General features: G+C 40.4%; 1 protein-coding gene across 1 annotated transcript in view; it reads right to left on the reverse strand.

Annotated features, from left to right (window-relative positions):
* Window positions 1-1,092: 1,092 nt before the first annotated feature.
* nt5dc1 (5'-nucleotidase domain containing 1) overlaps window positions 1,093-13,065 on the reverse strand; it is a 69,936-nt gene continuing 57,963 nt past the window's right edge. Inside the window, exons 10-12 of the mRNA XM_044377250.1 lie at window positions 10,866-11,039; window positions 7,485-7,653; window positions 1,093-3,551 (exon numbers count right to left, since the gene is read on the reverse strand). Of these exons, the coding sequence (XP_044233185.1) occupies window positions 3,439-3,551; window positions 7,485-7,653; window positions 10,866-11,039 (456 nt within the window). The 3' untranslated portion in view covers window positions 1,093-3,438. The remainder of the gene's footprint in view (window positions 3,552-7,484; window positions 7,654-10,865; window positions 11,040-13,065) is intronic.

Here is a 13,065-nt window from a genome sequence, read left to right on the forward strand (position 1 = left end):
ACTCAATATAAAAAAAAAAAAGTGCTACACAATACAGGGAGCTCATACAGTATGGTACTCAAGGCTCTTTTTACATGACTTCATGTCTCCTGACTTGTACTGGTCTGGTTTTCAGATTGCCCCCCACCCCCACCCCCCCCAGCACTAGTTCATAGCTGAGCAGTAATGGCTGCTCGTGAACTTCAGTGTATCTCTCATGTGAGCATCACTTTCATTTCAGCATTTTTGCCGTGATGATTGTATTGATAGATACAGAAATTCCTCAAAAATTAATAGAGGAAATTTTGAAAAGTCGAGCACTTGTGTTAGCGATGAAGACTACTTTTGTTTCATATATATTTCTAAAATTTAAAGTGAGACTAAGTAGCGTGTGAAAGAAGAAATAAAACATTTCTTTCTCTCTTGAAATTATGAGTAATAAAGGCACACTTCCTCAGCTCAGTACAAGTGTTGCTGCTACCAGTTCATGGACTTAATGACCCCTCTCCACCTGTGCTACTGTTAGAGTGATTCAGCATTCAACACATATGTGGTCACAATGACCACTGAGTCAATTTAATAACTGGAACCACATTCATAAAACATTAAAATAAGAAGGAATCAGCATATTTATACAGGTAACAGTGTTTCAACCGAACACGGGTGTGTTTTATAACATTAATAAAGCGTAACACCCTGTTCAAGCTGCCAGTGCTACTTTACTGTAGACCAAACAGAATATTGTTTATGCTAACGTGGTAGAGGAGCCATTGAGTTCCGGAAACATCTTCAAACAGTTAGGAGGGTCAACAAACCACCTGCAATGGGTATGCCAGCGTCTTTTAACATCAGGCCATGTGTCAAAATCGTGGAGGATCAGGGTTGTTGTTTTTGTGACCAATATGGTCACAAAATGTAAATTACATTGTTGCTTTTCTTCCCATTTAGATGAATTGGTCATTGCCATGAATGGGAGTAAACTAGCTTATGTCTCAGTCATGGCTTCAAGTGTTCGCCTTTAAACCTGCTGAACTCATCTGTATACCCAGTGTACAGTACAAGGTCTTTGTTTGCCAATGTTTGCAAAGAAAATTCAAAAAAAAGAAAACCATGTGTAAGAAAATTGTAGAACATTTTATTTCATTGACAGTACTTCAACACTTCAACACAGAATTGAACTTTCCCTGTGTTTTCAAGAACTTAAGACCACAAATGAATCCAACATAAGGCAAATGTGCATGTCAAATTTTCCAGGTCAGATGAGAAAGGAAGAGTACAATCACAACAGGTGTATGCATAAAACACTTGCACACACAGCACAAGTAATAACTCACTTAAAATGACCAATCTCATGTACATGCTGTCAAAATATTCCCTCTTCATTTGTGAGATGTGGTCATTTTAAAGGAACACTGACATTTGAGAAATCCCCTCGTGTGCTTAAGAGTCAAATGAGAAGTTGATATCAGTTTCATCTCTGTGTGTTTATCACAGTTCAGCACTTTACAACAACTCCAAACCAGCTTTATTTACACGCTGCGTCGTATGTAGAGTATGTAAAACATGTTGAAGTGAATGAGCTATTCCATGACCAGCAACAGCTGGGAGCAGTAACTGTACGCAGAAGGGCTGTCACTTTTTATTCGAAATTCAAACTACTATTCAAACCAGGAGAAAAAAAGACATTAAAATAACATTCACTGTCTATCTATTGCATGGCCTGTTGCTCTCAGCAAATGTGGGTACTGTTGTTCTCTTTGTGAACGCAAAATGGAGAAAACTAGCGAGCCATGCAGAACAGTTACTTAACACCAACCCATCTGAGTAGTAACGTTTGGAAGCGTCAAAAATGGCAAAATCATGGACAAAGGTGAAGCTTTGTTAAATACACCTGCCTTACAGTAACATAGCAACAACTACTCTAATGCTAACTTTTAGCTTGTGACTTGAGTAGTGGTAGTGGAGACACCTCATGTGAATGGAACAATGTAAATTCTTCAAGGTAGTTTAAGATTATGCTACATGGGTTGTGTTCAAATTAATAAGAATTAATTACTTGTTAAAATCTCATTACTCAAACTTGAAAACTTTTTGAACTTTTTGAAAAGTGACAGCCCAAAACTTTTGACCTCAACCGAAAAAGACCTTTGAAAAATGTACGTGAACCTGGCATACACAAATCAGTTTTCAAACAAAGAGAACCAACCGGAAAAGGACCCGAGGACAGTCAGAACCAGTCCGACATAGAATCAACTAGATCCAAACCAAAATGTGGTCAACTTACCCAATGACATCTGATAGAGAGAACTCTGTTGTCACATAAACCAAGTGACTCTTGTCTTAGTGACAAGCTTGTTATCGCTATACAGAGGATTTGGAGTTGTTGTAAGTTCTGTTTTTCCACTTCATATTGAAACTACATCACTTCCTGTAGCCACAAAGATAAATCCGATATCAATCTTCGGTGAAAGCAAGAAGAGCAAATTTTCACCAAACCGAGTGTTCCTTAAATATCATGGCACGACTTGTCTATGCACACCGACAAAATAACCATTCAGAAGTCGGTTAAAGCATATCTCAATCTGGTACTGCATATGAATGAAGCACAAGTAGTCCACATTTTACACAATCACTCAAAGAGCACATGTCACTTGTTGCACCAAAATAATACAGAGAACATCTAGCATAGTCTTCATCATCCATTATTATTATTAAGTGTTTCCCAAATTGTGTTTTTTGAAACAGCCAACACAAAGGACAGCATTGTGCCAAATCTTTGGCGACAACAACCTGAAGATTAACATCTTCCACAAAACTGACACAGGGGAAACTTTATACCTTAAACCTCATGTTAAGGTTACTCAAATGCATACAGTAAAACTATATTTAAAAAAAAAAAAGAGGACTTCACAATAACAGTATTATAGGGAAATACTGACACAATGATTCCAAAGGATATTTAGGGACAAGCACACCTGTGACAACCTGGGTTCAGCCTACAGTTAAACACATCCTTGAGGTAATCACTTCAGGGAGAAAGAGACAGTAAAATGTTCACTTTATTTCTGAAAAGTTAGAAGATTTTTAAACGATCTACCATGAAAAATAATTAAGGGGGGGCCTCACACATGAAACAATAAGAACACTACATTTCCTATTATTACTGTATGCAGACACACACACGCACACTTATCTTGTCGTATTTCCATGTGTACGGTACACTAAACCACAAAACAACGTTCAAATGTAGGTGTTATTACAGAGAGATACTGTGGCTTACATTCACATGGTTTCTCTGAATGGGTGAGGAGTGTATGCTTCCTGTGCTCCACAGATGGCGGTGGGGTCAGGTGGGAAACTACAGGCAAAAATGGAGGCACATTCCTCTCCTGAGGCAGAGGGGTAAGGGAGGACTTGTTTTTTTTTTTCTTTTCTTTTTTCCTTCTTTCTTTTTTTTTTTTATGGCAGACTCTCGCACCTCTTCAGCAAAGAATCTGGAGGCCTGGGGTAGTAGCCGGTGGTGCAGGGCTTGTCGGGAGAAAACCTGGGGAACTTGTAATCCAGAGGGAGATCTGGAAAAAAAATGAGAGTGAAACAGGAAAAGTCAACTGCGAGTTATCCAGAACATGTGCAGGCTGTACTGTTGCTGTTGCAACAGCGAATGTTCAAGAGTAATGATTCATTATTTGGTGGAAAAGCACATTTTGCTCTCAACAGCAGGTAGTAATCACTGAGTTCAGAGAATGTTGGATTCACACGTTTGATCTTCTGCCTCCAAAGAGACAACTCTGGCATAAAACAATCATAAATTACAGGCCTGCAAACTCCAGAGGGATCAAAAAGTTCCCAAACAGAGCTCCTACAGGGGGGCAGGGGGCGTTCCCTGTCAAGTGTTTATAATTTGTAAATGAAGCATTCTGGTGCACTCGGGGATGATCATAGAGGGGAAGGATCTTTTTGGATCTGCATTATGTGGTTCAGTTTTTTTTTAGTTTTTAAAATCTATTCTTACAGTGGATAGCTTGCAAAAGGTCAACAGAATATGACTTTGGATCCCTTCCCATCCAAACATTAGGTCAAGATATACTTGAACTGAACTAGTTCACAGGATGATTTGTTTGACCATGTCTGAAGGCAAAAGACTTAGTCCCCTCAAATCTTATAGTGGAAAGGTGTGGGGAGGGAGGGGTTCAGTCACACACGACTGGGCCCCCATTGGCAATTTGTGAACACTACGAACAATGCGAGGAAAAAGGTTGCATCTACCTTAATCTCTTTATTTATGTGGGAAAGTTTCACTGGTAGGCAGCTTCTCTTTCACAGGAACGCCCTGACCACATTCACATGGTTACACACATTTACAGCTGGAAGCTGCTGAGTACAACCACAGTCTGATCTGCTGGCCACTGAACAGCTCCACTGGAACAGATGGAGTTAAAGGCCTTGCTCAAGGGCACCTCAGTGGTGGTAATGAGAAAGGGGCACTTTCCTCATCCAGACTTATTCTGCTGCTGGACTGAACCAGCCACCTTCCAGTTACAAGCTTGCTTCTCTAACCTTTATGGTGGCTGTCTACTCCTTCAGACATGCTTGTCGGATGGTGGAAATGCCCATAAATCCCCTCCCCCCCCCCGCACCTTTCGGATAGCGGATATGGGGCGGTTGTGCACGGCCATTTCTGTAACTTTCCGAAACAGACAAGCCAACATTCACACCCATTTCATGCAGTGATTGGTCAGCTGTGCGGAGGTGAGAAAGGAGCCAGGTTCTGAACTTCTCTCCCTAGCTTTCCTTTTTCAGTCACAAATAATTAATGGCACTTTTCATGTGAAAATGTGTGTTTGGATGTAAGGGTCCAGTGGTGACATCATTCAGCTAGTATGGGATGTTATATACAGAACAAAAGACATGGGCGTTTTGATGCACATTGAATGCAGCCAGCTATAATGCCCCAAGGAGCTAATCTCTCATGTCCCACAAGAAATAAACAGGGGTGTATTTCGCTCTGTGTTGCACTGCAGTCAGTGGGTCTTCATCTTGAGTAAACTCTGCTGTTGTTGGCCAAACACAGCTAAAGTTTGTTCAAGTTTGCAGGTCTCAAACTAGGTGGAGCTACTGAAGTTGCACAACACGATTCCTTGATATTGATGTACTTTCATTTTTCAAATAGCAACCTTTTGCTGGAACTGCCAATGTTTCCAGGACCATACCCAGTGGTCTGGCAAGTTGTAGCCCAACTGCATTCCTGCTGACCATTTTCCAAGTACTATCATCTTTTTTTATATTTATTCCCTATCTTTCAGGCAGCCATCTCTACTATTGCACAACATTTACAGGAACTTCACTCTTCATCTAAAGTTACAAAAGTTCTGCCAAAAACCAGACCTTCAGGCAGATGAAACAGGAGTATCTTAACACTTCAGGTGCTTTCATAATAGCTACTAGTATACTAGTCCAAAAAAAACCTTTGGTATGAGCTCAGGTGAGGACAAAGAAACTGTCTCTCATGCCTCAGTAATTAAAGAGGTTTATAGGGAGTTTTTCCTGATTGGAATTGAGGGTCTAAGGACTGAAGGTGTTGTATTATAGACTGTAAACCTCCCTCAGGCAAATTTGTGATTTGTGATATTGAGCAATACAAACAAAATTGATTTGACTTGATTTAGTATGCTTTAAACAAAGTGCTTGCCAGACTGTCTAACAGCATCTGAAACCAAATAATTTTTGTCTAATTTTTGTAATTTTCCAAAACAGACAAGCCAAACATATCAATCAAGCTGTCTTTTCTCTTTCTTTACACAAATATTGAACCCTTTAAATTGCCTGAGATGAGTTCCAGTGAAACTGTGGTGAGGTTTGTGTGCAGTCAGAATGCAATCTGTCACCCCGCAGGAAGCCGTCATGATAATATCATTAGTGGCATTTTTGTCAGTTAGCAAGAAGTCCAAGATATTAAAACAGATGTTTCCTGAAAACCGTTTTAAACTACCACACTTTGATGAGGAGGCAAACGGACAGTACACAACAACAGTACACAACAACAGTACACAACAACAGTATGCAAAGGTGAAAGTAGACCAACAGGAACAGAGTGAACTGGGTCAACTGCACCCAACTTTAGACTGTGGAGCTTCAGCCGCTGTTTTGATTCGTGTGAATGTTTCTGTGTTGAAATAGTATAATGGAGAAAACATTTGATGTAGGAATACAGATTCTGATTCTGCTTATCATGGGAATGTTTTTTCAGTTTTTTACATCACGGGTTTGATGTGTCTCAGTCATGTTCTGTGTTCCATATCAGTATATTTACAGAAATACACATAAATAAACATTTCATCTACGCCTGGTTGAATGCGACTTTTGTTTCGTGCCGCTATGCTAATAAGCTAAAGGCACTCAGTGTATCAAAAATTCTCTTTTATTTACCCAAACTGCAGGTTTGGTTGAAGCAACTGGAATGAATTAGTGAATTAAAAAAGGACTTGTTTTCAAAAGAGAAACTCAGAGCAGCAGCATGGTGAGTATGACATGATCCCGTTGTGCTTTTATTTGTTCATTCCAGTCACGCTCTGTTATGATTTGAGTTGCAGCTTTATTTGAGAACAGACAGTATTTCGTATTTTCTCAAGAAACACAGTTCACCCATTGTAAATATCAAAATGATTACACTGGAAAACCACCAAAGTGCAGCATTTGACAGGAAAATTCTTATTGACTTGGTGAAAAACAGGGGCAAAATATTTGGCATTGCTCTTAATTGGTGCTCTCCTACCTGGAAAACAGACATTTTTGTATTTTCATAGTCAGTCATGGAGTGTCTTTGGGGTCAAATTTCAGTCCGATATTAGTTTCCCTTTCAGTGCTTCTTCTGGGTATTATTATTTGTGGCCATGGGTGGCATCTCATTTCATCTTCATGCTGACAACGCAGCTATATCTTCCTAAAAAAAAGCCCTTTGAGCTTGAAATGCTGCGTTCCCTACAGGATCTTCTCACTGATGTCAAACATTGGATAACAAATCCTTTTCTTCAATATCACTCTCACAACAGAGACATTCTTACTATTGACTGTCAGCATATTTCTGAATAGGTCATCTAGGCTACATTAATACATAAAGTATTAAGAGTTTAACATGATTTGGTTTCATATTTTCAACATGCAGTGACATCAGTATTGTAACTGAAGTTCCCTCACAGCTGAGTAAATGTGTGTAGGAGTCTGGACTCTGGGATGATCTGCCTGAGCAGATTAGTTTAGCTGTCAGTGTCCTTTTTTTAAATGACATCCTAAATTATTCTTTTATTGAGTAGCTTACCCTGATTTACATTCATCTTTGTCTCTCCTATTTTATCCAGTCTACCTACTTTAGTCATTCCTGACATCATTGTTTAAGCCTTTTTACACATAGTTTGGACCATGTTTTTGTAGACTCAACTGCTTTCAAATCTCCGTCCAACCACTGCAGATCTGTGACACTGTCCAGGATTTTGCCCCCTTCCACATACCTGCTATGTGCTCAACACTGGGGATGGCCATGGCGCTGTATTTGTGAATGCAGTGGCTGCACCAGGTCAGTTTCTGGCTCTCCTCGTCCCCTCCTCCACTTTTGTGCACGTCCACAAAGTAGGAGCCCCACTGCTCGGACACGGCGGAGGGTGACTTCATGCCCTGCTCCTGTTGAGACAGTCAAACACACACACGCACACCAAACCATGTAAATGTGTGTTTAGATTGGTTTTCAGACGTGTGCAGGCCTGATAAAAGGAGGTGGGAATTTCACCCTGAGCAACATAAGGAAGACTTTAAACTGGCTTTAATCCAAGCAGCTTTAAGGAATATTTTCAGAGCTGGAATGAATCATTATTTCCAAGAGATTTCCTACTAATAATCACTCATTAAATATCAATACGTTTTATAGACAGACAGAGCTAAGGAGCAGCCACCGACATGAAAACAGGATGTGGTCTTCAATAAGAAGGATGTGATATTATAAATGAGCGCTTTGCGCAATATCAGCTAAATGTCAGGAACTTTAACACAATTTAGACACTGAGAGGTTTCAATTTCATGTTGTTATGGAGATTTGTATCAAGTATTTCTGCATCTAATATTTGAAAGGGAACGAAAAAACAGAATGAAGAAAAAAACAGGGAGATACGTCCGACCTAATTCACCACAGATGACAGAGATCAAACTTCTCATTTCAAAACATACTGAACACCCCTTAAAGCAAATAATCCTGCTTTCTCCTACCTACACTATGTTCTCTGCAGTATTCAATGCATGCATATTAATTATACCAATGTGGTGTTACTTTCATGCAATATCAGATTGTGTATATGAGATAATGCTGATAAAAAAAAGAGAGTGTAAGCCACAGGAAGAGGCAGACTGAAAAAACTTTGAACTTTCGCATCACTATCAAGATGTCATCTGTGTCAGTAATGTTGTTCTCATCCGGCTGATTATCATTTCCCCTCCAGCTGATCAGTATCAGAGCTGATATAAGCATGTTTTAAATTTATTTTTTTATTTCTTTTACAGAATTATTTTTAACCCACTGCACTCAGGCTATTCCAACTGTCATATCGGGGCTACAAATGTTCCATTGTGCTTTGTTGCAAAGGTGGAAACTATTCTTGACATACAGCATCGTGACAGACTGAAATCCTCACTGACATCGTGCCACAACCTGCAAAACAAGCACAGGTGCTTTAGCTTAATAGAAAATCTGTCCTTTACCTGTTTCAACACCATCTTAACTAAACTTTCCCATCATTGCAGGGTCACACTGACACTGTTTGGATGTTTTAATTTTGTGAAGAGAAGTGAAAACCCCTGGACATCAATGCAGTTGATAAGCTGTAACATCTCTGTCATACTGGATGTGTACAGAACTGTCCCTGTTTACAATAATGAAGCTAGGCTATGTTTTCCTTGAAGGATGTGGTGCAGTGTAAATGGGACTATACTAAGACAGATACTCTATATCATACATACGCAATAGGCAGACTCAAACAAAATTTAACCACAAGCTGACCCAGACATTTCTATCACGTCACCTCAGCTGTCATCGTTCAGCCGCCCGCAAGACTCCACAGTTATTAAGGTCGTTGTGGAATGTAAGAGCTCCGGCTGAAAAAGTGAATTGGTTCGTTCAAACTTAGCCAATACAAAAGAAGAAAAGTTGACAGTGAAAAACATGCATTTGAGGGATGAGGATTTAAGGACTTAATTAAACAACAAAAGGTGTCACATCTCTCATCAATACAGAAATGCTGTTCATGTACATAAGGAGTTTTTGTACTGAAATATATCAACATGTAATGCAGCCTTACTGGATGCATCTGATGCAGGAGCTTTACTTTGAAGGCCAAGGAGCACATCATTAACTGCCTCAGTTTGTGGAGTTACAGGTTAGTTTAAAAAAGCCCTATTTATAACTTCCAGAAAGAGTCCAGAAAGAATGAGTGCTGGCTGATCAGAGGGGTGAACAAGTGTATTATTGTAACTGTCTGAGATTTTGTTTGTTGCTATAACATCGTCTGGTCCAGGAACATAGATAAGGATGACAGCTGTCTGAATAAAAAGGTCTAAAAAACACAGGGTGCAAACTTCAAGAATCTGGAACAGCTTTGCCCATTTATCATCTACAAAATTACACAGTCCACCACCCACACACTAATATGATGTGAGTTTATCCCTCTCCAACACATGCACTTGTTTCCTCCTTAAGCAAGTTCTCTGTAAAACATAATAAACTGCTTTGTCTGAAGGTGCCATCATATTTAACCTTTGCTGTCATCTCTTTTATTATTCAGAGAGCGCACATTAGAAAAAGTCATTTCCGCCAGTGAAGGTCTGTGTGGCCTCCGTTTCTGACATCTCCTCTTGATCCATGATTCTTTGTTGTTGCTGAGTTGTTCTCAAATTCCTCGTAAATCCAGCACAGGCATCCACCAAATTTGTTTTGCACGAGCCACCGGTTCCTGCCTGCCGTCGAAGAGTCAGCAGGTCTGTACAGCGCTTACTCAAGTTGTGTATACACAGTCTTCCTGCGCAATTAGGGATTGTTACCAACATTTTGAGAGCGCTCAATTTCAGTTGCACCTCCAAATAAACCAGTTAGATGATCTGAACAAACTGCTTGTTTATTTACAACCTGCCTGATCGACTGACTTGTTTTTTCCAGATCTCAGCAGTAACTTTGGTGAGTACAATGTTGTTATAACTGATAGGAATGATAGCCAAAACTGTGAAAATGAAACCCAAGTTGTAATTATCCTTTAATGTAAAGTGGTACTGTGTCTTAGAGTGTTCATTGTACAACTGTAGGCTATAACTGTATGTAGGAACATAAGAATATTGCATTGGTACTGGTAATCCAGTTAGTTGGATGACAGAGTTTAGGGTAATTACTTTGTTCTTCCTTTTAAGATACAACATTCTTAGAAAGCCCTTTGTATTTTGGGAAAAAAGGAGGTCTGTTGCTGGTTCTGGCCTTCTTTCGTCAAAAGATGTGCTGACACCTCACTTTATGACTGTCAGGATCTCAACATCCTGCTGATTAATATCCTGATCTGCCCAGTGACAGAAAGGGCAGCACTGACAGCATATCCTTCATTGCTGATTTAGTGTCTCAACATGCTTGATTGCACGTTTCATCATCATATATGACAGTGTAGAAACTTTCCCAGAATGTCTTCCAGGAACTAATACAGACACAGAATCAGAGATGCAGAAGAAGCTTATAGACCTGCATGGACTAACACACACAGGGGGGTATATGGTGGCAGAAGGCCAGAGGAGAGAGGCTCACAGAGTTGGGGGTTGGAGGGTGGAGGTGAATGGCTGCTAAGAGGAAACAGCTGCTGCAGTGAACTTACCTCAAACTTTCCCCTTTTCTCCAGCGGCTCCACTTGGGCCTCATTGGACTTTGCCGCATCGCTCTTAGGGACACCCTCCCCCTCCATTTCCTCCACAATCATCACTGTCTCCCACTTCCCAAAGCTGCTGGCAGGGAACATGTCCGACCTCATGCTATCTCCGAAATACACCACCTGCAGGTTTAGGAAAAGAAAGTGACAGAGAGGACAGCTTGTTTATTTTTACATAGCTGTGGTAAAACATAAATTCTTCTCTCAGCAGCAGTCAAAGTCACTAAAGCTGGCATATGTCTTATGGCCCCCCAGGGTGAACTAGACCAGACACGATGAGTCTGCAAAACTCATCACGACCTCTTTGACCATCACGTCTCTTTTGTCCTCGACGTCTGGAAAAGAAAAGCAAGCCGAGACAGGCTTTACTGAGTCGCATTCCAAAACTGAAGCGCTCAAAGCTTTAAAACCCGTTTCAGCAACCATTTGTTTCTATTTCTCTCAAGTGGGAAAGGAAAGGGAGTGAGGGGTGCTGGGGATTAATATGACAAGACACAGCAGTCTGCTGACTTCCTGAACACAAGATAAAGGCTTTACAGTCAGCAGAAGCTAAAAATGGAAGGACCGGTGGCCAGTTTATAGGAACACTGAAAAATAATGAGTCTAAAGTTCAAATGATTTTGTGTCCAGATGTAAGAGCAAGGGATCAGCAAATTCATTTCCCTTTGAAATGTATTATTACTGCAATCGATATTGTTTTATTACTCGCTAATACAGGACCACAGAAAGTGCTTTTGCAAGTTTACAGTAGCTCCTTTACTACAAATCATATATACTTTAAAATATTGGTATTTTCATATGCATACTATACAGTTTACAGATTTTTTGGAAGTACTCCACAGGCAGCCATTGGTTTCTATTTATTCCTACAGAATATACTTCACAATGCACATTACACTAATTTATGTTACATTATCAATGCATAGTACTGCAGTTTAATTGCTGGTTGATATGAAAAGCTTGCAGGATGTAAGGCATTCCAGGATCTGCCCGTCGTCCCTCCCCTTCACAGAAGTCTGCTGGCCAGTCTGGCCACATGTAAACAAACAGATGGGCTAATCGGGGCTGCTGCAGGCTGGGCCTGCAAGGAGGGGTCTGGAGGAATCACATTTCCACCAGACTTTCCCAGAACTGGCCGCAGCTGCTCTTCGTACCCCAAAAGCCCAGCACCTCTCATTGCTCAGCAGTCTGCTGCTAGAGTCATGGGATCAGTATGCTAAATATTGACAGAGGCCAAGATTCCAGCACGGAGGCAACATCTTACAGAGGAGATTCAACGTGGATGGATACAGTAACATTCGCCTGAACTACACTGGTGGAGTAAATAAGACTGCAGGCTACAGCAAAATAGTATTTTACAGTCCAGCACAACCCCCAATAAAACCACAAAGTGTTGTTTTTACATTTCTACTTGTGTCTGGATAAAACAAATGATATAACGTGTTCATTAATGAGCTTAAGAGGTGTTGGTGAGCAGATTTTGTTGACTTTAGACAGAGCTTCTATAGCTGTTTCCCCGTTTTCAGTCTTTGCAATGAGCTAAGCTAACTTGCTGCTGACTGTAGCTTCATATTTACTGTACAGATATGAGATAGATGTTCTCATGTAACTCTGAGCAAGAAAGTGAATAACAATATTTCCAAATATGTTGAACTATTTCTTTAAAGGGGAATTCCACTGATTTTACACATCAGTGTTTCCAGGTGTTGGGGAGTACGACTGCAAATGTGAAAAAAATTATATAAAGCCTTTTGTGTCTCCAGAGGAAGCTGTGTGAAATCTGATAAATTGCCTCAAGTGATGTCACTCGAGTCAGCGTCTGTTGGGGCTGAAGACTACTAAGTTAGAAAATGAAAACAATATGGGGGTGTGGAGTTAGAAAGAAGTGAGGTTACCAGACGTCTGTAGCTGCTCCTCATCTCTGCTGAAGGCTAGCAGCTGCAGGTTACATTAGCTGCTACTAGCATAACACACCGAAGTCAAGGGAATCAAAGCGAGTTGTATTGTGGGTAATGTAGGCACCGGGTTTTGACAAGAAAGAGGAATACGTGGAATAAAAATCAAGATATCTCTGTTCTGCTGCATCAATTTTGACCTTTTTTTAAAAAACTGTCGATTGTGAGTCTGACAATGTCACAGGGGTGCAATG

The sequence above is a fragment of the Thunnus albacares genome, chromosome 16 (genome assembly GCF_914725855.1).
Source record: "Thunnus albacares chromosome 16, fThuAlb1.1, whole genome shotgun sequence".
Lineage (NCBI taxonomy): Eukaryota > Metazoa > Chordata > Actinopteri > Scombriformes > Scombridae > Thunnus > Thunnus albacares.